The sequence below is a fragment of the Pongo abelii genome, chromosome 6, assembly GCF_028885655.2.
Source record: "Pongo abelii isolate AG06213 chromosome 6, NHGRI_mPonAbe1-v2.0_pri, whole genome shotgun sequence".
In the NCBI taxonomy this organism is placed as follows: domain Eukaryota; kingdom Metazoa; phylum Chordata; class Mammalia; order Primates; family Hominidae; genus Pongo; species Pongo abelii.
Window position 1 is genome coordinate 88,598,929 of NC_071991.2, and position 25,335 is coordinate 88,624,263.

The 25,335-nt window shown below is 37.0% G+C and overlaps 2 protein-coding genes across 8 annotated transcripts in view; one reads left to right on the top strand and one right to left on the bottom strand.

Moving 5' to 3' along the window:
- The window catches only part of DBF4 (DBF4-CDC7 kinase regulatory subunit), a 31,546-nt gene extending 31,260 nt beyond the window's left edge, over nucleotides 1-286 (bottom strand). For all 4 annotated transcript variants that reach the window (XM_009243051.4, XM_002818273.5, XM_054559560.2 and 1 more), the window contains exon 1: nucleotides 76-286. In XM_009243051.4, coding sequence (XP_009241326.3) covers nucleotides 76-121 — 46 coding nt within the window. In that variant the 5' untranslated portion in view covers nucleotides 122-286. The remainder of the gene's footprint in view (nucleotides 1-75) is intronic.
- A 58-nt stretch (nucleotides 287-344) lies between these two features.
- SLC25A40 (solute carrier family 25 member 40) overlaps nucleotides 345-25,335 on the top strand; it is a 41,300-nt gene continuing 16,309 nt past the window's right edge. For 2 of the 4 annotated variants that reach the window (XM_054559563.2, XM_054559564.2), the window contains exons 1-5: nucleotides 345-755; nucleotides 15,569-15,637; nucleotides 17,461-17,581; nucleotides 19,860-19,919; nucleotides 21,881-21,987. In XM_054559563.2, the coding sequence (XP_054415538.1) occupies nucleotides 17,485-17,581; nucleotides 19,860-19,919; nucleotides 21,881-21,987 (264 nt within the window). In that variant the 5' untranslated portion in view covers nucleotides 345-755; nucleotides 15,569-15,637; nucleotides 17,461-17,484. Of the gene's footprint in view, nucleotides 756-1,423; nucleotides 1,464-15,568; nucleotides 15,638-17,460; nucleotides 17,582-19,859; nucleotides 19,920-21,880; nucleotides 21,988-25,335 lie in introns of all 4 variants that reach the window. The other 2 variants (XM_063726090.1, XM_002818275.6) reach the window with 2 other exon arrangements.

The following is a 25,335-nucleotide window of genomic DNA, read 5'->3' on the forward strand; positions in this document are numbered from 1 at the left end:
TCTGAAGAATCAATGGTGGAACCACGAGGGGAGGAAAGGATTAAAGGGACTGCAGGCGGAGGAGGGGCTTCTTACCCTGGAAATGTCCTTTACTGTGGATCCTCATGGCTCCGGAGTTCATGGCAGTCGCCCGGCACCTACATGCTGGGTCCGGAGAAAGTGTCGCGCCGGGCAGCCGCCAAAGCACGGCTTCCCCAGGCCTGTTGACAGGACGGCCGCCTCTCTCCTTCCGCCAGCTACGGCCTCTACGCAGTAGAGGTACCGCGTCTGCAGGTCGGGTTTCCGGGGCCGGATCCGGCTCTAAGGCGCGGAGGAGGAAGGCGCAAAGCACAAACGAGTGGGCTGCGGCGGTTGAAGATTTGAAAACGCGTCACCCGGCCGCGGCGCCGATACGCGCGCCCCGCCCCGTCTCACGCCACGCGCCGTGCCCCGCCTCGCGCTCGCCCCTTGTGCCCGCCTTCTCGCGCTGCGCACCCCGCCCCCTCACGGCGCTGTCCTCGCGCCTCGCTCTGTCCCCGTAGGATGTGTCTCTGCCTCTGCCCCGCCTCCATTCCGATGCTCTTTCAGCCTCAGACCCCGGCTCTCGGTCCGCCGCTTCACGTCTTGACGCAGCCTCAGAGAGTTGGCGCGGCTCTGCGTTGACCAAACCTAGTGGATGCAGTTAGCGCCGGAGCCCGGCCCCGCCCGTCACCAGGGTTATTCCCGCCTTCTAGGTTTGCCAGGACTGCCGGCCCTCCAGCTGCCTTCTCCCCCAGGTATGCTAATTTTCCACTGGTCGGACGTTTGGGAAGCTGAAGGCAAGGGGCTTTGGCTGAGTCCGGACTCAGCTCTGGCCGGGGCCGGGGCCGGGGCCGGAGCCGGAGCCGGAGCCGGAGCCGGACAGCGGCGGCAGCCGCAGCCCGTGCTCAGCGCGCCCTGGGTCGCACAGCAAGCGGGGTTTTCCCGCGGTCACTGCCGACCCCACCGGCTTGAGGACAGCTGCAGAGGGACTTGCGAGAGTGAGAGCGGCCCCGGGGGGCGTCGGAGGGAGAGTCTGGCCAGGCGGCCCCCGGCCTTGACGGCAGCGCCACCCCAGAACGCGTCCAGGTCACTTTGTGTCCTTGGGTAGTTGGCAATTTGCGCTGCCCTGTTGACTTTTATTGTATCCAGACCTGTTTTCTTTTAGTTGAGTGTGAGTTTATTTCAACAATGAAGGAGTGGAAAGTAACATCTCATTTTTTTTCCCGTAAAACAAAGATTAAAGATCAAATTAAAATGCTTGTGAATATATTTTAATTTTATAAGTTGGAACATGCCCCTCCAAAAAAAAAAAAAAATCTGTTTCTTCAGGAGGAAGAGGATATTTTGAACTATTTTGCATTCCTCTACTCCAGGCCATAATAGGCACTCCTGTAATGGTTGATTTTTTTTTTTTACCTGGTAGCTCAAGGAAGTCAGAGAGTGTCAACGTTACGGTTTTGCAGGTAGGTGCCTCGAAGAATAGACAAGGGTGGGTTGTGACAAGATTAGCTGGAGAACGCAGAGAACAGATTTGCTAAAGGAAGTGAAAGTTTGGTTTTAGACAGGTTTATGTTGAAGGGCCTGGGGCGACAATCATGGAACTATGCTTATTAGACAGTTAAAGATGTTTATGACTCGAGAGAAATGCCTAGCAGAAGTGGACATGGGAAGAGGAAATAGAGATTGATTTGATATCTCTCCAATAAAATATTTCTGCATAAGGTCTATTGACGTCAATCATGGGGCAGTTCATTAGAGGTTAACAGATCTTGAGTGGTGGAAGTGTAGTTTGAATAAACATATTCAATATTGTAATTTCTGCGGGAAAAAACTTATTTTCAAAATATAAGCTACAGAGAGCACAAAATGTTTATATTTACAGAAAGATTTAAAAAGTTGGGAAGCACTAATATAGAATGTAGTTAAAGCTTTGGGAGGAAATGAAATTGCCAAGGAGAGCATGTGAAATAAGAGAATTGATTATAAGCGTGGTTGATGAAATAGTGAAAGAGATGGAGAAAATGCCACAGAATTGGAAAATTGGGAAGAGACTGCAAACATTGGAATCATATGGGCTTCACTAACTACTTGGCCTCTGGGTAATTTTGAGCCCCAATTTTAATCTGTTAAAAGGGGGTAATACTTCTCAGGGATGTTGTGAAGATTAAATGAACATTTTTGAATGCTTATTACAGTGCCTGGCACAGAGTAGAGCTCCTTAAGAGCTCCGTAATTAGTATCATTCTAGTGAACGCTGCACCAGTTCCTTCATCCCCAGGACAGATAAGGTTAAGACTTGAAAAATAAGTATTTGATTTTGGCGTTTCAGGTATCATTGGTTTCCTTAAGGGTAATTTGAGTAGGTGGCAGAGATAAGTACAGTACTAGATAAAAATTACAATCTTGAAGTTCAGACAGGTTGAATGTATTCTTTCAAAAAAATTTGTTATTTTAGGAAAGTATAATGAAGGGAAGACTGGATCTTTGGAAGGTTTAGAGGATGTGGGAAAGATTTAAGCACGCTTCTATTGAGGAAAATTTTTTTAAAAAAGGAAGTCCCATTTTATGGTCTTGTGAAAGATGAATTGTGTGTCTTATTTGCCCTGAAGAGGAAGGACAGTAACATAGTTGCACCCTATGCTGTTAGACTCACCCTCAACTGCACTGAAGATGGTAATTCCAAGCAATAAATAAGCAGGAAGTCCGCTTTACGCAATAGTTAGTAATTTTCTAATCTATTATCCGAGGTTAGTTTTTAAAAATATTACTGGAACCTAAATCTGTTAGTAGCCACCGAAAGGACGTGGCTATAGTCAGTAAGGATAGAAACCTCCTTTTTATTGTCCAGTAATCAGGTCTGTTGGTAAGAGGGTGGGGTTTGTCTTAAAGTAGATCTTGAAAATATGCTTGAAAACATTTCTTCAGAGGAAGGATAGACATTTAAGAAGTGAATGGCAGGGTTGTTTATGGTGAGAAACTTTGTTCAAGAGTTATATTAGGCAAAATTGGAGAACATTGAGCAGAATCGTGATCTAATTAAATGAATATGTGGCTGTGAATCAAGAGAAATGAATTTTATTCATTGCTGGCCCTGTCCCTAACTAGTTTTGTGACCATGGGCAAATGTTAACCTTTCTGGCTGGGCACGGTGTCTCAAGCCTGTAATCCCAGCACTTTGGGAGGCCGAGGTGGCGGATCACGAGTTCAGAAGTTGGAGACCAGCCTGGCCAACATGGTGAAACTCCGGCTCTACTAACAATACAAAAATTAGCTGGGCATGGTGGTCCCCACCTGTAACCCCAGCTACTCAGGAGGCTGAGGCAGGAGAATCACTTGAACCGGGAAAGCGGAGGTTGCAGTGAGCGGAAATTGCGTTGCGCCATTGCACTCCAGCGTGGGCGACAGAGCGAGACTCCCTCTCCAAAAAAAAAAAAAAAAAAGTTAACCTTTCTATGCTAGAATTTCCTTATCTATAAATGAAGATAATATTGTTCAGTCTACTCCACAACTTTTTGTGATTATCAGAGACCTAATCTGATCTTTCAGATTACCTCACACATATCCAAATATAAATGTTTTATTCTAGAATCTAGACAAATTAATTTTGTAATACTTATCACTTTTCTTTTCTTTCTTTTGCCTAAGCCTCTTCACCTGGCTTAGCAATTATTTTTTCCTGTCCATAGCAAACCTAGTTTAGATTCAACCTTTATCTCCTGCTCATTTGGGTATAATCATTCCTGTTTGATTCATTTGCCAACTATTGATATGTTGTCTTCTGAAATGTGTTCTGGTCTATTTTTATTATTTAATTTTCACATTTCATAGTCTCACTATCCTGGTGAATTGGAGGGCTTAAGGTTATATGTAAGGTTAAATTCTTAGTTTTGCAGGCTAAGTGCATGAAAGGATAGGATTGGTTAGTGGCTGTGGCACTGTAGTTAATGTCTCAGGTGACTGTGGGCTAGGAAACCAGGGTAAATTCAGCATTATCAGGCCCTTGAACACATCCTAAGTGAAGGATCAAAAATGGAGAGGCCGGGCAAGGTGGCTCACGCCTGTAATTCCAGCACTTTTGGAGGCCGTGGTGGGAGGATCACTTGAGTCCAGGAGTTTGAGACCACCCTGGGCAACATAGGGAGACCCTGTCTCTACAGAAAATGAAAAAATCAGCCAGGAAGGGTAGTGCACACCAGTGGTTCCAGCTACTCAGGAGGCTGAGGTGGGAGGATCACTTGAGCCCAGGGGTCTAGGCTGCAGTGAGCTATGATTAGCCACTGTAGTCCAGAGTGAAACCTTGTCTCCAAAAAAAAAAAAAGCAAGACAGGAGGATTCAGAATTTGGGAATACACTGGGAGTGGATGCCCTGAAGCAACATAATTCAGAGGCTACTTGGCACCTCCATCAGCTGTTAAAGATAATGAACCAGTTCAGAGGTTATATCTTACATACTGAACTAAATTGTAAATTCCTGTAGGGTGGTATGAGACACATAGTTGGCCATGACTATAAAATAATGTACCTACCTGCCTCATTTCCTGCTTTCCTTCTGTTTTGATTGAGCATTAACAATGTGCTATGCCCAGTGAAGCTTATTTACTGTTATACCTGTAGAAGTCTTATCACATAAAATTTTAAACATTCAAACATCCACATGCAATAAAGTACAGCCATTTTAAACATTATATATCTAAATATGAATTGATGAATTCTAACAAATATGTATATCCATGTAGTTACCACTAAAGTGAAAATACAAAACATTTTGTTATCTCAGAAGAATGCTTCATTCTTTCCAGTCTCCCTCCTCCCACCAGAAGTAACCAGTCTTCTGATTTTTATTATCATAGAATGGTTTTCTCCGTATTTCAGCATAATATAAATGGAATCATATCATTTGTATATTTTGGGTTGTAATTATTTTTCATAATGTAATCTTTTTATGATTCATTTATGCTGTTACATGTATCAGTAGTTCATTCTTTTTTATTGCTGAGTAGTATTTCATTGTGCGAATATACCACAGTTTATCCATTCACCTGTTAATGGATATTTGGCTTGTTTCTGTTTTTCTGACTGTTATGGATAATGCTGCTATGAACATTCGTACACAAGGTTTTTTTGGACATGTATTTTTACTTATTTTAGAATTGCTGGATCATATGGTAACATATTAACAGTATGAAAAACTATTGATGTTTTTGATTCTCCTTCAAGTAATGTATGAAGCACAGTGTTGTTATTCACTGGGTATGAACTGGGATCTCATATAGTTCAGTTTTTAAAATTCAGGTAAAATTCATGTAACATAAAATTTGCCATTGTAACCATTTTGAAGTGTAGAATTCAGTGGCTTCCAGTATATTAACTGTGTTGTGCAACCATCACCACTATCTAATTCCAGAACATCTTCAACGTAGGAAAAAGAAACCTCTTACCCATCAAGCACTCATTCTCATTCCTCCTCTCTCCTCAACCCCTGGCAACCACTCTTCTGCTTTCTGTCCCTCTGGATTTGCCTATTCTGGACATTTCATAGAAATAGAATATGTGGGGTTTTTGTGTCTGGCTTTTATTGAGCATAATGTTTTCAAGGCTCATCTATTTTGTAGCGTGTATCAGGTCTTCATTCATTTTTTAGAGATGAATAAAATTCTCTTGTAGGGATATACCACATTTTGTTTATCCTTTTATCAGTTGATGAACATTTGGTTTCTTTTTATTTTTAGCTGTTATGAATAATAATGCCTGAACATTTGTGTACAAGCGTTTGTTAGACTGTTATATTTTCAGTTCTCTGGGGTATATACCTAGAATTATTACTGAGAATTTCTGGGTCATATGATAATTCTGTGTTTAAAATTTTGAGGAACTGCCAAACTATTTTCCATGTGGCTGCAGCATTTTACATTCTCATTAGCAGTGTAAAAGAGTTCCCATTTCTCCACGTCCTTGTCAACACATGTTATATTTTGTATTTTTAATTATAGCCTTCCTAGTGGGTGTGCAGTGGCATCTATTTCTGGTTTTGATTTTCATATTCCCAATAAGTGATGATGTTGAATACTTTTTTGTGTGCTTATTGGCCGTTAGTGTATCTTCTTTAAATATTAGGTCCCTTGCCCCTTTTTTTGAGGGTTTGTTTTTGTTGTTGTTGTTGTTATTGTTTAGTTTTAAGTTCTTTATATATTTTGGATACTAGACCCTTATCAGATATATGATTTGCAAAAATTTTATTCTTTTCCATACCTGGTCTTTTCAATTTCTTGATAGTGTCCTTTGATACACAAAATTTTTTATTTTGATAAAATCTAATTTTATTTTTTCTTTTGTTACTTGTGCTTTTGGTATCATATCTAGGGCACTATTGCCAGATTCAGGGTCATACAGATTTATTCTTATAAGAATTATAAATTTTGCCTGCATTTATGTCCTTGACCCACTTCGAGATAATTTTTTGTATATGATGTGAGTTGAGGGTCCACCTTCATTTTTCTGTATGTGGATATCCAGTTTTCCCAACACTGTCTGTTGAAAAGACTATTCTTTTTATCATGGAAAGGATTTTAAAACCTTGTTAAAAATCGTGCCTGTAGCTGTATAGGTTCGTTTTTGGACTTTCAATTCTATTCCGTTGATCTATATGTCTCTCCTTATGTCAGTACTACACGATTTTAATTACTGTAGATTTTTAGTAAATTTTGAAATTGGGAAGTATTAGTATTACAAATTTGTTCTTTTTCAAGATTGGCTATTCAGGATCTCTTAATATTCCATATGAATTATAGGATCAGCATATCAATTTCCACAAAAAAAGTAGTTTGAAATTTGGTCACAGTTGCATTGAATTTGTAGAGTATTATCATCTGCACAATATATTTTCCAATTCATGAACACAAGTTGTCTTTCCATTTATTTAAGTCTTCTTTAATTTGAACAGTGTTTTGTGGTTTTCATTTTACAGAACTTACACCCCCTTGGTTGCATTTATTCCTAAGTATTTTATTCTTTTCGATGCTATTGTAAAGGAAACTGTTTTGTTAATTTCATTTTCAAATTGTTCATTGCTATTGTATAGAAATACAATTGATTATTATATATTGATCTTGTATTCTGCAACTTTGCTGAGTTTATTAGCTTTAATAGATTTTTGGTGAATTCTTTAGGATATTATAGATATAAAATCATATCATCTATTAGTAGAGATACTTTTACATCTTTCTTTCAAATCTAGATGCCTTTTGTTTCTTTTTATTGCCTGATTGCCTCAGCTAGAACTTCTGGTATAATGTGTCATCAAAGTGATGAGAGAATGGACATAGTTTTTATTTTCCTGATCTTCGGGGGGAAAAGTTTTCAGTCTTTCTTTTGTTAAATATGATGTTATTTGTGAGTTTTTTTAATAGATGTCCTTTATTAGGTTGATGAAGTTCCCTTCTTTTCCTACTTTGTCACATGTTTGTATCATGAAAGGGTGTTGTATTTTGTCAAATTTTTTTCTGCATCAATTGAGTTAATGATATGTTTTTTTCCTTCATTTAATTAACATGGTGTATTTCGTTGATTGATTTTAATGTGTTGAGCCATCCTTGTATTCCTGGGGTAAATCTGACTTGGTCATGGTATATAATTGCTTTAATATGTGGTTGTATTTGGTTTACTAGTATTTTCTTGAGAATTTTTGCACCTTTCGTACAAAGGAGATATTGGTCGCTAGTTTTCTTGTGAGGTCTTTGTCTGGCTTTGACATCAGAGTAATGCTGTACTGGCTTCATAAAATGAATTAGGAAGTGTTCCCTCCTTTATTTATTGGAAGAGTTTGAGAAGGCTTGGTGTTAATTTTTTCTTAAATATTGATAGAATTTATCTGTGACACCATCTGGTCCTGGACCTTTCTCTCTTGGGGAATTTTTGATTTTTGATAGAACAGTTTTCTAATAAGTGTATTTAGAAGTAAATAGACTATTGACACAAGAACAAGTAGACTATACTGGTAGTATTGTCTCCACTTTCATTCCTGATTTTAGTAATTTGAGTCGTCTTTTTTTTTCACTTGGCCAGTATACCTAAAAGATTGTCAATTTTGTTGATCCTTTAAACAACTTTTGGTTTTATTAATTCTCTGTGTAGTTTTTGTATTCTATTTTTTATCTTCATTTTTATTTATAGTATTTTTTCCTTTTTCATCCTCATTTTGATTTATAGTATTTTTTCCTTTTCATCTCCATTTTGATGTATAGTATTTTTTCCCTCTTACGTGCTTTGGATTTAGTTTGCTCTTTTGATAGTTTTATAGGGAGAAGTTTAGGTTATTGATTTTACAGATCTTTCTTATTTCTTAATGTAGATTTTTATAACTGGAAATTTCCCTCTGAGCACTGCTTTGCTGTATCCCTTAAGTTTTGGTGTGTTGTGTTTTCATTTTCTTTCATCTGAAGACATTTTCAAGTTTCCATTGTAATTTCTTGTTTGACTCATTGTTTATTTGAGTATATTATTCAATTCCACATATTCAAGAATTTTCCAAATTTTCTCATTATTGATTTTACAGTTTCTCTAATTTTGGTCAAAAAATGATACTTTGTATTATTTTAATTTTATTAAGTAAGAATTGCTTTGTGGCCTAACATGTGATCTGTCTTAAAGAATGTTCTATGTTCACTTCAGAAGAATGTGTATTTTGCTGTTATTTCGTGGGGTGTTCAATATATGTCTGTTAGGTCTAACTGGTTTATAGTGTTCTAGTCTTTCTGATTCCTTGTTTATGTTTTGTCTGGTTCTATTCATTATTGAAAGTGAAATGATGAAGTTTCCAACTATTGTTGAACTATCTGTCTCTAATTCTATCACTTTTGCTTTTTATATTTGGGGCTATATTTTTAGGTGTATATATGTTTATAATTTTTATATTTTCTTAATGGATTGACACCTGTATCGTTACATAACATCTTTCTTTGCTCTTGTAAAAATTTTTGTCTTAAAGTATTTTGTCTAATATTGGTACTACCACTCCAGCTCTCTTATAATTACCGTTTTCATAGAATGTCTTTTTCCACTTTCACCTTCAGCCTATGTGTGTCTTTGGGTCTAAAGTCTTTTTTAGACAGAATATAGTTGGGTACTTTTAAAATTCATTCTTCTAGTCTCTACCTCTTAATTGGAGAGTTTATTTAATGAAATTACTCACGAGAGAACATATTTTGCCATTTTGCTGTTTTTTATATGTCATATCATTTTATTCCTCCATTCCTTCATTATCACCTTCTTTTGTGATAGATGTGTTCTGGTGTACCATTTTGATTCCCTTGTGATTTCTTTTGAAATATATATTTTAGGTATTTTCTTAATGGTTGTCTTGGGGATTGCAATTAACATCAAATTTATAACAATTTAGTTCAGAATAATATCAGCTTGGTTTCAATAGTATACAAAACTTTTGCTCCTGTATACCTCCATCTCCCCATCCACTTTTTGTTGTGATAAATTACATATTGTTATTATAAGTAACATATAAATAGATATAAATGATATAAATCAATTTAGATTTATAATAACTATTTTATGTAATTATATTTTAAATCATACGGGGGGGGAAGTGGTGTTGCTAACCAATAATACACTAAAAATTCAGTTACTAACTAAAAATACAGATTTTCACATTTATCTACGTTGTTATGTTTATTGTTTCATTCTTTTACGTTCAACCTATTTGTATCTTTAAATATAAAGTGTCATGCTGGGTGTGGTGGCTCACTCCTGTAATCCCAGCTTCTCAGGAAGCTGAGGCAGGAGAATCTCTTGAGGCCAGGAGTTTGAGACTAGCCTAGGCAACATAGTGAGACCTGTCTGTAAAAAATTTAAAATAAAATTAGCTGAGCATGGTGGTGTGTGTCTGTAATTCCAGTTACTTGGGAGACTGAGGCAGGAAGATTGCTTGAGCTCAGGAGTTTGAGGCTGCAGTGGGCTGTAATCATGCCACTGTACTCCAGCTTGGGTGACAGAGCAAGACTCTGTCTCATATTTTTTAAATAAAAATCTCTGGTAGCCAAGATATAGTTTGATTATTATTTTTAAATTGATTTTGCCAATCTCTGCCTTTTAGTTGTATATTTACATTTATTGGGGTGGGATTTACATCTGCCATTTTGCTACTTGTTTTCTGTATTTCATTTATATACAGGTGCTCCTCAACTTATGATGGGGTTACATCCCAACAAACCCATCATAAATTGAAAATGTCGTAAGTCAAAAATCCACTTATACACCTAATCTACCGGGCATCGTAGCTTATCCTAGTCTACCTTAAACATGCTCAGAACACTTACATTAGCCTACAGTTAGGCAAAATGGTGTAACATAAAGCTTATTTTATAAAAGACTTGAATATCTCATGTAATTTATTGAATACTGTACTGAAAGTGAAAAACAGAAATGGAATGGTAGTATGGATACTCGAAGTATGATTTCTACTGAATGCATGTTGCTTTTGCACCATCGTAAAGTTGAAAAATAATAAGTGGCACCATTGTAAGTTGGGTATCGTGTATATTGTGCTTGTTTCACTCTCTCTTTACTGCCTCCTTTTATTTTAAATAGATATTGTTATATATTTTAATTTCATTGTTTCTTCTAATATATTTTAAAATTTTCTGTGATACTTTTCCTCTGAGTCTTCCTGGCACCAAGTGCACAGAATAGTTCCCTTTAATTCATGGTTTCTGTACTGGAAGTTGTGAGATTGAGGTGGACAACCAGCTTCCCTATCATCTTGAGTTCCCTTTCAGGAGAATTCTTCCTCCCTTGACTCATTGGAAGCATTGGCAGTGCCTGAAGGTAGAAATATTGCTAAGGGCAGGCAGAGTAAAAGGTGGGGAGGTGGTACAACCATCCCTGACCTTGCAAACTCTATAACTCAACCAAAGGAGATGCCAAATCATAGTGGCTGTTCAGCAGCACCACAATGTAAGAGATATGTTCCACAGGTCCCCTAGGCAGAAACGCCTAACCATCCTTCTCACACTGCTGTGATACATTCTTTGTGATATCCCCTGTTCAGGACAGGCAGCATTTAGATTGCTTACTAAAGCTGAGGCAGTCCTGTGCTTAAGGTGCCACCTAGTCCCAAAAAGGAGGCAGTGACCTAATGGCAAACAATATTCAACAGATAAATTACAAAGAGTGTCTAAGCAAACATGCCCAGTAAACACCAAAACAATCCAGACCAAAAAGACTGGAATAAATGAATTATTCATTGCAAAGATATAGACATAAATCTATAGGAAATAACAAATAGGGAACAGTGACCTCCCCAAAAAGACAAAACAAAACTCCAATGACTGATCCTAAAGAGACACAATACATGAGCTCTCCGACCAAGGATTTAAAATAGCAGTTTTAAGTAAACTTAGTGATCTCCAAGATAAAAAATTCCAGAAATTTATCAAAGAAATTAAACAGATTGAAGTTGTTCCAGAAATGAAATCTGGAACTCAGCAATACATTTGTCAACTAAAAATTTGATTAGATACTGTGAACAGCACAATGGATCAAGCAGAGAAAATCAGTGAGCTAAAGGACAGGCTATTTGAAAACACACAGTTAGAGGAGAATTAAAAGAATGAAAAGGAATGAAGATTACCTGCAAGATACAGAAAATTACTTCAAAAGACCAAATCTTAAGAATTATTGGTATTCAAGAGGGAGTTGAGGTAGAAAACTTATTCAAACAAATAATAACAGAAAACTTTCCCAAACTTGAGAAAGATATAAATATCCAGTTATAGGAAGGTCTGAGAACAACAAACAGATTTGATCCAAATAAGATTTCCCTAAGGCATATGTTGGGAAAACCAGCCCCACACCACCCAGCGGGTACCCCGAGTCTGGCAGAGACAAAGGAGTTAGAAAGAGACAGAATAAGCGCTTAAAAGCAGGTCCAGGGGACCAGAGCTCTTGGGCTCCGCCCAATTTATTGGTTTACAAGCTCTTTGTTCTTAGGGCAGATGGGAGGGATAGGAAGGGATGAGGAAAAGGATTAATCAGTGAAGGAGCTCGTGAGTAGCAGTGGTGGTTTCTGTGAATTTCGTCGAGCAAAGGCGTGTGTCTAAACTACTTAAGATCTTTAACTTATCGGGACTGAAACAGGTGGGAGTGGGTTTCAGGAGGAGCCAAGATGTTTGATTATACTCCACTGCTTCAAGGAGTGTTATCTCCCTGAGCAACCTGTGGAATGCCGCTGAGCGGTTATACTCTCGGGGCATAAAGACATGAAGGCAATAAGGAGACATTTCTCCTCAGAGGACGCCCATGGCTTCCCATGAGTGTCTCACGCAGGGGAGACCAACTCAACTGGCACCCCAGAAACTGTCTTTCCCACAGCATGTAATAATCAAACTCTAAAAGGGCAAGGATAAAGAAAGGATTCTAAAAGCGGCAAAAGAAAAGAATCAAATAATGTGTAAACAAACTCCAATTCGTCTGGCAACAGACTTCTCAACAGAAGCCATACAGGCCAGGAAGGAGTTATTAGATTTTTAAAGGACTGAAGGAGTTATAACATTTTTAAAGGACTGAATGAAAAAAAATCTGCCATCCAAGAATACTGTATCCAGCAAATATACCCTTGAAATGTGAAGGCCAGATAAAGTCTTTCCTAGACAAAAGCTAGGAGGATTCACCACTACCATACCCATTTTACAAGAAACGCTAAAGGGAATTCTTCAACCTGGAAGAAAAAATGTGCGAAAAGAAAACATTTGAAGGTGCAAAACTGGCCAGTTAAAGTAAGTACACAGACTATTAATATTCATTCATTTTTTTTTTCCTAGAGAGGGTTTTGTTCTATCGCCCAAGCTGGAGTGCAGTGGCATGATCTCAGCTCACTGAAACCTCTGTTTTGTGGGCTCAAACGATCCTCCCACCTGTGCCTCCCAAGTAGCTGGAATTACAGGTGTGTGCCACCACACCTGGCTAATTTCTGTATTTTTTGTAGAGATGGTGGTTCACCATGTTGTCCATGCTGATCTTGAACTCCTGGGCTCAAGCGATCCACCTGCCTTGAGATTCCAAACTGCTGGGATTACAGGCATGGACCACTGTGCACGGTCCCCAAGAATATTCTTTTTTTTTTTTTTTTCCCCCGAGATGGAGTCTCACTGTGTCACCCAAACTGGAGTGCAGTGGTGTGATCTTGGGTCACTGCAACCTCTGCCTCCCAGGTTCAGGCAATTCTCCTGCCTCAGCCTCCTGAGTAGCTGGAACTACAGGCATGCACCACTGCACCTGGCTAATTTTTATTTTTATTAACGGAGTTGGGGTTTTGCCCTCTTGGCCAGGCAGGTCTCAAACCTGTGGCCTTAAGTGATCCGCCCGCCTTGGTCTCCCAAAGTGCTGGGATTACAGGCCTCAGCCACCGCACCTGGCCTCCCAAGAATATTCTAATGCTGTAATTGTGGTGTGCAATCCACTCATAACTCTAGTATGAAGCATAAGAGAAAAATCTATCAAAAACTGTAATGGCTATGGCAGCCTGTTAAGAGATAAGGAATATAAAAATAGGTAAATTAAAACAAAGTCAAAATGTGTGGAGGATATAATTAAAGTGTAGAGCTTTTTTTTTAGTTTTCTCTTTGTTTCTATTCCTTGTTATCTAAAATAAGTTTTCATCTTTTAAAAATAATTTGTTGTATTTACAAGATGATTTTTAAAATTCATGCTAACCACAATGGAAAAACTTACTGTAGATACACTAAAAATAACAAGCAATGCATTAGACCAGTAGTGGTGGCTCGTGCCTGTAGTCCTAGGTCTTCAAGAGGCTAAGGCAATAGGATTGCCTGAGCCCAGCAGCTTGAGGTTGCAGTTAGCTGTGATCCTGCCATTGCACTCCAGTTTGGGCACCAGAGCTGTTCTTGCAGAACATTTCTTTATGAGATGTTCTACTATTGTAGGAAAGCCAAGAGATATTTTGTTAGAGTGAGTTCTCCCTCTAGAATGTGTCCTCCCTAAAAAGGGACAGTGTCTGCACATAGGAGAATAGAAAGTGGGACAGAAAAAAAGATAAGTAGGTTGGTAAAACTGTAGGGAGTTTAAAGCAGTGTTGAATACATTATGAGTTCTAGGCAGTTCACTGATAATCACTTCTCAAATTTTCCACCTGTACTCCCAAGTCTCTGGGAGTAGAGTTTTGCCTTTTTTTCATTATTTTTGTAATAAATTGAAAAGGAGACTCATTTTTCAGTTCTCATTATAATTAGATAACATGATTTTAGGAGATAATTGATATAACTTATTTTTCTAAAATAGTATATATGTTATGAAACAATTTCATTAACTATTCTAAAAAGTTATATCTAAATTTCTGACTTGTTTCCTTACATTCTAATGGCTAGAAGTATAATAAAGTTTTCTGGATTTAATTTCATGTGCACATATTCAAGTTGTCAACCTTGCTGGCATCAATGTCAACAATAAAGTACTGTGGGCCGTTTTACCATTCTGGAGGAGAAGTATACCTATATTCTAGCATACATATATTATTTTTCCACTTAAAGGAGCTCATTTAAATGAATGTTACAAATATGTTCCCTAGACTTGAAGATTCTACATAAGTTTCAGGAACTAAAATATTTTTATTGTACATGTTTTCACATATACAGAAAAATACAGAACAATGAAATATTTATGGTATATGTTTACATAGGTTTACCAAATCATAACATTGTAATATATTTATGTTTTCGAAGTATTGTAAACTACAGTTATTAGAACATTATGGTCATTAATAATTTAGAATGAATCTCTTAAAAGATACTTTCTGTATACAAAATAAACAAGATTTCTGAAATATTATCTAATATCAAATTAGTATTATCTAATACCAGACCATGGTCACATATCACTAGTTACCCTCAAACTGGAAAAATTTGTTTGTTTGAACCAGGGTTCTTTTGGTGGTTGACTCTTTTAAGATTCCTTTAATCTAGAACAGTTTACTCTCCCCTGCCACGTTTTTTCCCACTTTTTACTCAAAGAAATCAAGACAATAGTCTTGTAGGCTAAAAGAGTACGACTTCTACTGTTATGTGGCATCCATTACCTTGTTACACTAGTTGCTGAATTTCCTGTGACTTGGAAGTTAGACCTAAAGCTTGTTGCTTGTTGCTTGTTTCGATTCAGATTAAAGGTTCCCCCCTTACACTCCCCTCCCAAAAAAAAAAAACCTTCGTAGATGATGCTGGCCCTTTAATTTTGTGTTACAAAATCTGGTTGTTCTACTGTAAATGATGCTAAGATTGATCACCGTGTTTGGGCTCTAGAGTCGTTTGCTTATTTGTTTTTAAAGCAGAGTATATTAACTAGAATAACACGAAGTTTTTGTGAAAATGCTTCTATAACTAATGCTTGCATTTATGGAGTATTCTTTATATTCTTCAAAGCAATTAGTAGAAAGCATTTAATGAGTATTTGTTGATTTTTGTATTAAAGTTTTTATGTACTCCTTTCTTTTAGATTTATTATCCTTTTCCTGTGTGAAAAGATAAGACAATTACTTTCTTTTTAATTACAGGTTTTTGGCTACTGATGTTACAAACAATAAAATATTGGAGCATAGAGTTGAAGAAAAGACTCAAACCAGGTAGGTAGATAATAAAAGTCTAAAGAAACAATAAAATTACTATTTATTTTTATAAAGGACATTATTGATATTATTGACAGAATTGGAATATGAACTGTAGAGTACTGTTCAAAATTAAGTTTCCTGAATTTGATAATTGTATTGTGATTATATAAGATAATATTCTGATGTATTTATGGTGAAGGGACATGATGTATGCAGCCTACTATTGAATGGTTCAGAAAAAAAATGATATGTAATTTGACAGAGAATTTGATAAGTCATGGATAAGTAGGAACTCTCATATTGCCAGAAGAAGTATAGATTGATCCAAGCTTTCTGGAAAGCATCATGGCAATTTGTATGAAGTTTTTGTTGTTGTTGTTGTTTTGTTTTTGACATGGAATCTCCTCTGTCACCTAGGCTGAAGTGCAGTAATGCGATCTTGGCTTACTGCAACTTCTGCCTCCTGGGTTAAAGGGGTTCTCATGCCTCAGTCCCCCACGGAGCTGGGACTACAGGTTTGCGCCACCATGCCTGGCTAATTTTTTGTATTTTTAGTAGAGACTGGGTTTCACCATGTTGGCCAGGTGGTCTCAAACTCCCGACCTCAGGTGATCCACCTGCCTTGGCCTCCCAAAGTGCTAGGATTACAGGTGTGAGCCACCACGCCTGGCCCTGTATCAAGTTTTAAAATAGCTTATCCCATCAGTCTTACCATCTTTCCTACAGTCATTGTAGGAAGGTTACAAAAATATATATACGTATGTATAAGAATATTATAGCAGAATATTTTACAGTTTGGAAATTGGCAACAACCTGATATCTAACAATCTGAAACTGATTAAATAAATATAATTAACTACTGTGCAAGCAATAAAAATGTAAATCTGTTTTTATTGACACAATGTCTGTAATGTGTTTTTAAGTGTTAAAGCAGGCTACTAAACAAGCAAAGTAGTATTGACCTGTTTTTCAGAAAAACTGTATGTACACAGACACATAAATGTACATGTGTTTGATTAATATACAATATTTGGTTAGATGTAATGTGTGTGTATAGACATATACATATGTATGTGTGTATGTGCATAGACATTTGGAAAAATGACACTCCTGTTGCTGGTGATTATTATTATTATTATTATTTTTTGAGGCGGAGTCTCGCTCTGTTGCCCAGGCTGGAGTGCAGTGGTGTGATCTCGGCTCACTGCAAGCTCCACCTCCTGGGTTCATGCCATTCTCCTGCCTCAGCCTCCTGAGTAGCTGGGACTACAGACACCCAGCTAATTTTCTGTATTTTTAGCAGAGACAGGATTTCACCATGTTAGCCAAGTTAGTCTCGATCTCCCGACCTCATGATCCGCCCGTCTCAGCCTCCAAAAGTGCTGGGGTTACAGGTGTGAGCCACCGTGCCTGGCCGGTGATTATTTTTGAATAGTAAGTTCATAAGTTATTTTTATACTGTTCTGTATTATCTGACTTTTTAAAACTTTTTTATGTTTTTATGTTGCTTTTCTCATCAAATTTTTGTAAGATAAAACTTATTAAGGTTATGTGTTTTTATTTTACATCTGTACAACAACTACTGGTATACAATAAAGGGCTGTATTTGCTGATACCTCTGTACTCTATTGGGGAGGTTTTCTTAGTAGTGTTTATGAGGCTGAGTTCACAGACTCAGACTTATTGGTCAACTGCTTTCATTCTGTCAGTATCTGTTTGGTTAATTCTCTGTTAGTTGTCTTACTAATGTGATGCTGCTCACCCAGCTTAGCTGAAGGATGTTACCATTTTTGAAAGATCAGAGGATGTGCTCTAATTTTATATTTTCTTTTTAACAGGTTTTTATTTAATTAGTTAAAAATATGGATCCTGAAACAAGGGGACAAGAGATTATCAAAGTGACACCTCTTCAGCAAATGCTTGCCTCATGTACTGGAGCTATACTGACATCAGTAATAGGTAAAATTATGTTACTGATGTAGATTATGTAACTTTGAATGAATCAGTGCTTCCATTTGAGTTTTAGTATCAGTATTTCAACGTAGGTTCTTTCTATTTTCCATAAGTGTTGGCTGGCTGAGAAATAAAGAGTACAAAGAGAGGAATTTTACAGCTGGGCCTCCGGGGGTGACATCACATATTGGTAGGACTGTGATTGCCCACCAGAGCTGCAAAACCAGCAAGTTTTATTAAGGATTTCAAAAGGGGAGGGGGTGCAAGAACAGGGAGTAAGGTCACAACATCACATGCTTCAAAGGGTAAAAAGGAGAACAAAGATCACCTGCTTCTGAGGAAACAGGACAAGGGCAAAATCACAAACTCCTGATAAGGGTCCAGCAAAAATCACAAGGCAAAGGGCAAAAGCAGAATTACTGATAAGGGTCTATGTTCAGCGGTGCACATATTATCTTGATAAACATCTTAAACAACAGAAAAGAGGGTTTGAGAGCAGAGATCCAGTCTGACCTCAAATTTACCAGGGTGGAGTTGCCCAATCCTAGTAAGCCAGAGGGTACTGCAGGAGACCAGGGCGTATTTCAGTCTTTATCTCAACCGCATAAGACAGACACTCCCAGAGTGGCCATTTATAGACCTCCCCCCAGGAATGCATTCTTTCCCCAGGGTATGAATTATTAATATTCCTTTCTAGGAAAATAATTTAGCAGTATCTTCCCTACTTGCACGTCCGTTTATAGGCTGTCTGCAAGAAGAAAAATGTGGCTCTATTTTGCCTGACCCTGCAGGCAGTCAGACCTTATGGTTGTCTTCCCTTGTTCCCTAAAATCGCTGTTATTCTGTTCTTTTTCAAGGTGCACTGATTTCATATTGTTCAAACATACATGTTTTACAATCAATTTGTACAGTTAACACAATTATCATAGTGGCCCTGACATGATGTACATCCTCAGCTTACAAAAATAACAGGATTAAGAGATTAAAGTAAGACAGGGGTAAGAAATTGTGAAAGTATTATTTGGGAACTGGTAAATGTCCATGAAATCTTCAGAATTTATGTTCCTCTGCTGTGGCTCCACCCGGTCCCTCCGTTCAGGATCCCTGACTTCCCACAACACATACTATCATTTATGATCCATGAATGTTTCATCATGTTATTATATGAAAACAATCCTGGACAGAGATTCAAGAGACTTGAGTCCTTGCTTTGCCATTCTCATGGTGAATACACTTGTGAACAGTATCTAACTTTTATTTGAACTTCATTATTTCATCTGTAAATTAGGGGCTTATAACTGGAATTTCTTTTGGGTCCCTATCAACATTAAACTTTTCTGATTCCCCATGTCTATAATAGAAAACAAGAAGATGGAATAAAATATTAGCATAATGAATAATACAGAATTTTCACAATTTATGTTTGTAACAGTTACAAATAATCTCTACTTTGCATTAATGGAATTTCTTAAATTTCTCTGGTTCACAGTTTTCTGTTTCTTACAGTCAGCTTCTTGTAGATGTAGCCAAATGACACAGTTAGGTGATAGTTTAGCATTTTAATGATTTTTAAGTTGGCTAGTTTATGTAAATAACAGATGATTAGAACAAATAAATTAATTGCTTATGATGTATTTTCAGGTCAGAATTTGAGTTATAAAGATCATAGAGATCATCTAATATAATTATCATCATTCTCAAGATGAGGAAAAGTTTTCTTAGAACCATTATTTGGCATTTGTTTCTACTTGGATAAAATGTAGCATGCATAGTAAAACTATTTTCCTTTGCTGTGCTATGCCCAAATGGAATAACATAACTTAGTGCTAAAGATGTTTTATGGCCAGTTTACTCAAATTTTTATTATCTGTCCCTCTTATTTGATACAGGTAAATTTAACAGATTAGGAAGACTAATATCATTTGGCTATTGATTACTTATAGAAAGTTATTCACAAAGTCTTTTGGAACTTTTACTTCTTATATTAGAAATCATATTTTCTTATAAATACTAACTTTAATGCTAATGTAATGATAGTTGTAGGAATATTACGAATAACAGTTTAGTACTCATGAGAGAAGTAATTCATCTGTCTTTCACTGATTAACAAAATTTAAGGGTAAAAAAATTAGAATGTTACATTCAAGACTACTTTAAGATAAATAAGCTTACCAATTATATAGCCATGAGGAAAAGTATGAATCAATGTATTTTGTGTTCTGTGTAAAACATCTATCCAATTTACAGATACCACTTGCTAATTGAAACTTACATATCTTGATAGTGACACCCCTGGATGTTGTTAAAATTAGACTCCAAGCCCAAAACAACCCATTCCGCAAAGGTATGTGTACTAATTACCCTAAAAATGTTATGTTTGATTTTTAAATGTTCCTGTGTTTTTTTTTGTATAACATTCATTTGCTAATTTATTAAAATTGATGCCTCTTTATCCTCATGAAAAACATTTTTTTTCACCATTTAGTTGTACGTGATGAGGTGTAGGCAAAAAGCAAATAAATACATAATATTTGTATGGACCTACTAATTAAAGCAAAAGATGGTTATGTATTTGTATTTGTGCCTCAGAGGTAAGAACAGAATTATATTTGTGAGGGATCTTAGAATCCAGCTTACTCCTGTGTCCAAAAGTTGTGCCCATGTTAGAGCATTCATGACCATCATACAACTATTGCTTGAATATAGTGATTGGAAATGTATTATTTTATCAGACAGCTTGGTTAATTTCTGGATAGTAGTTTATGTAGAATTTGAGACAAATAATGATGTGTTTTTATAAGATAGGCAAAATTCGCAATTCCTTAGTATTTTATAGGTTTATAAAGATGATGGCATTGCAACCATATTTTAAGTGGCAGAAAACACCTGTTTGGACTGTGAGAAAATTGACTCAGATATAAAGCCACTGTGTTGAATACAGAGCAGTGAGATGGAATGAACAGCCCTGGTATTTTACATGAATGAAAGGATAGATTGATTGTAGGAAGAGGCTGAAAAGGTAATTTCCTATACATTAAAGAAAGCCATAAAAGCAGAAGGAAACACTGAGACTTAAGTATTACAAAATTCACAGCTTGGTATTTTTACATACTGTTGGGCAGAGAAGACAATTTTGGCAACAGTTAGTCCAGTAAGTGGGAAGAAGTTGATATTAGAGAAAGTTGTACTACATTAGGTGGAATGTGACAAATGGCTAGACTGAGCAGTACAGATACAGAAAAAGAGACAAAGCATAGCATTATGTACATTGAGAACGACATTTAAAAAAAAATTCTAGTTTTGTCTGAATTTCCCTTGCATACTACAGATTTTTCTTCTGGTCAAATAGAGAAGATATGCATCCATGTTCTCTTCTCTAAATAGGTTTTCGTCTTTTATCTTCCTTCTTCATTCCCTCAGATAACTTAAAAGAAGTTATTTTTGTGTCCTTTTTTTTTGAGATCGGGTCTTACTCTGTCACCCAGGCTGGAGTGCAGTAGTGTGATCATAGCTCACTGTAGCCTTGACCTCCTGGGCTCAGGTGATCTTCCCACTTCAGCCTCCTGAGTAGCTGGGACTACAGGCATGTGCCATCATACCCAGCTAATTTTTTAAATTTTTTTGTAGAGATGGAGGCTCACTGTGTAGCCCAGGCTGAAATCAAACTCCTGGCCTCAAGTGGTCCCCTGGCCTTGGCCTCCTAAAGTGCTGGGATTACAGGCATGAACCACCATGCCCAGCCATTTTCTTATTGCAGTTCTGAAAACATAAATCCACTAATTTACAGTTCCTTTTTTTTTTTTTTTTGAGACAGTCTCGCTCTGTTGCCCAGGCTAGAGTGCAGTGGCGTGATCTTGGCTCACTGCAAGCTCCGCCTCCCGGGTTCATGCCATTCTCCTGCCTCAGCCTCCCAAGTAGCTGGGACTACAGGCGCCCACCACCATGCCCAGCTAATTTTTTGTACTTTTAGTAGAGACGGGGTTTCACTGTGTTAGCCAGGATGGTCTCGATCTCCTGACCTCATGATGCGCCTGCCTCAGCCTCCCAAAGAGCTGGGATTACACCAGCCTAATATACAGTTACTTTTAACAACTCTGAATTTAGAATGCAGTGCAGTAGCATTAAGCAAATCAAATTAATTTTGTCTGTTTCATCCTAAAAAGTAGAGATGGTTATTTATCTTTTTCAAGATTGTTTCTCTTTTTGTAATTTTCTAGTTTCCTCATTGTGATGTCAATTTGTTCATCTGTAAAAATAATAAGGTTATGTGAGGTAATTGTTGGCTGTTCGAATCTTCTTTGTTAGGAAAATGTTTTGTATATAGTAATGGACTCATGGATCATCTATGTGTCTGTGAAGAGGGAGGCAACAAACTATGGTATAAGAAGCCAGGAAATTTCCAGGGAACATTGGTAAGGTGATTATATTCCTTAGAATCACAGTATATTTTCTATTTAATCTTATATGTGAAAGATTTTCTAATTGCAAGAGGGTTAAGAATCATATTAAACTGAGAACAGGGAACAACTTCTTTGCTTTTTAACCCTTTCTTAACCTTTTCATAGGTTCATGGTTTTGTGTAAAAAAGGGGGAGGTAACTTTTTAAAAAACTAAACATTTTTATTTTGAGATAATATAAAATGAAAAAAATATATACAGACAGATTTCATGTACCCTTTTCTTAGTTCCCGCCAGTGGTACCATCTTACAAAACTAATACAGTGTCACCACTAGGATTTTGACATTGATTGATATAATTAAAATAAAGAATAATTTCATTATCACAAGGATTCTTTCTGTTTCCTTTTTTAGAGCCACACCCATTTCCCTTGTGTTCTCACCAACTCCTTAAGCCCTGGCAACTACTAATCTGTTCTTCATTTATATAATTTTGTCATTTCAAGAGTGTTATATAAATGGAATCATAACATATATAACCTTTTGGGGTTGGCATTTTTTACATAGCATAATTACCTGGTGATTCATCCAGGTTGTTGCATGTGTCAATCATTTGTTCCTTTTTATTGCTCATGATATAGATTATTTCATGGTGTAGATATAATACAGTTTATTTTCAGAGTTTTTTCCAGATTTTGGCTATTATGAATAAAGCTACTACAAACATTCACTTACTCTGGGAAAAATGCCTTGGGGAATACAGTTGCTCAGTCATATGGTAGTTACATGTTTATAGTTTAAGCAACTCCTAACCTGTTTTCTACACTGGTTCTACCATTTTACATTTTCGTTAGCACTGTGTGACTGATCAATTTCTCCACATCTTCACTAGTGTTTTGGTGTTGCCACTACTTTTATTTTACCAATTATGATAGATGTGTAGAGATATCTCACTGTAGTTTTAATTTGCATTTCCCTAGTGGCTAATGGTGTTGAACATCTTTTAATATGCTTATTTCCCTCTTCAGTAAAAAAGGCTTTCATGTCTTTTGCCCATTTTCTAATTAAATTCTTTGTAGTTTCACTGTTGAATTTTGATAGTTCTTTATATATTCTAGATACTAGCATTTTGTTGATTGTGTGGTTTGCAAATATTTTTTTCCACTTCTAGTTTGTCTTTTCATCCTCTTAAACATGGTCTTTCACAGGGTAAAACTTTTTAATTTTTACGAAATTCAATTTATTAATATCTTTTATAGGTCATGCTTTTGGTGTCAAGGCTAAGAGCTTTTTATCTACTGTTACACTCTGAAGACTTTTTCATAAAAATTTTATTTAAGTCCTTGATCCATTTTGAGTTAGTTTTATGTAGGGCATGAGACTGTGGTTGAGGTTTGTTTGTTGTTGCTGCCTATGGATGTCCACTTGCATTTGTGGAAATGGCTGTATTTCCTCCATTGAGTTGCTTTTTGCACCTTTGTTAAAAATCAGTGGGGCATATTGGGTGTGTCTATTTCTGAGTTTTCTATTCTGTTCCATTTATCTCTGTGTCTGTCACTCTGTCAATACCACAGTCTTAATTATTGCACCTGTAAGTCTTGAAATTAGATACACTGATTCCTCTCACTTTATTTTTATATTTCTTTTTCTTTTTTTGAGAAAAGGCCTCGCTCTGTCACCTAGGCTGGAGTGCAGTGGAGCAATCATGACTTACTGCTTCCTCAATCTGTATGCCTCAAGAGATTCTCCCACCTCCATCTCCCAAGTAGCTGGGACTATAGGCATGTGCCACTGTGATTTATTTTTTGTAGAGACAGGGTCTCACCATGTTGCCCAGGCTGGTCTCACACTCCTGGGCTCAAGCAGTCCTCTTGCTGTGGCCTCCCAAAGTGCTGACATACAGGCGTGAGACACAGCATCTGGTCCTTATTTATTTATTTATTTATTTTTTTCAAAGTTGTTTTCACTACTCCCAAAGTTTGTCTTTCCACATAAATCTTAGCATAATCCTGTTTATATTTACAAAAAAATATTGCTAGGGTATTTATTGGAATGGCATTCAACTTGTATGTTAATTTGGAGGGTAATAACATCTTTAATGTGTTGAGTCTTTCAATCCATTTTCAACCTGCTTATGACATTATAATTGAAGTGAATTTCTTTTAGACAGCATAAAATTGGGTCATGTTTTAATTTCACTCTGTCAATTTTTACCTTTTAATTAATATACTTAGTTTAACTATTGTAATGCAATTATAGATTAGGACTTAAGCCTATCTTTTTTTAAAAATTTTCTCTTTGTTGTGTTTTCTATTTCTGTTTTGCCTTTCCTGCCTTCCTTTGAAAGTTACTTGAACATTTTTTGCATTCCATTAAACTCTTTAATCTCACTTAAAACATTCTATTTTAGCTGTCTTTTTCTGACATTGCTTCCATGGGGAAGAAAGGATGTCATCTTGTTACTGCTGGGTAGAGTTAGAAGTCCAGGTTCCCCACCCAGCCTCTATTGACGCACAGTGTGAGGGAAGACCTCTTTTACTCTTGAGCATGTGTGGGAGTTCTGGCTTTCTATATGGTTTCCACTGACGGTGTAGTGGGGTAGCCTCATTGCTGGGTGATGGTGAAAGTACTGACTCTCCACTATTCCTCCTGTGACACCACCCTAGCAGAGGGATGAAGGAGCCTTATTGCTGACCTGGTAGGGGTAAAAATCTTGGTTCCTTATTGACCTTCTGTCAGGCTTACATTGGTGGAAGTCTAGGCTACCTACTTGGCCTTTGCTGATATGGGTCTGGGTGGTGGCACAAGTTTCACTTTGGTGTTCGGCTAGAGCAGAGTGGTTATTGTCTAGAAGTTTTCTGTCTTACTAGGGTTCCCTTACCTGGGAAAATATGCAGTCCTTTGTGACTAACGTCTTTTACTTAGCACAGTGTTTTAAGAGTCATCCATGTTGTAGTATGTATCAGTATTTTATTTCTTTTATTGCCAAGTAATATTATGTGAATATATTACATTTAATTTATTCATTCATCATTTGATAGACATTTGGGTTGTTTCTGCTTTTTGGAGTAATTAATTCTATGGACATTCATGTTTCTGTGTGAACATGTGTTTTAATTTCTCTTGGATATAACCTTATGTGAATATGTGTTTTAATTTCTCTCAGAATGTAACGAGTTGAAATTAGTGTGTCATGTAATAACTATGTTTAACCTTCTGAGAAACTGCTAGGCTATTTTCTAAAGTAGCTACACCATTCTGTATTCTCACCAATAGTATCTAAGGGTTCCAATTTCTTCACATTTTCACCAGAATTTATTATTGTCTGTCTTTATAATTTTAGCTTATTTAGTAGGTATGAA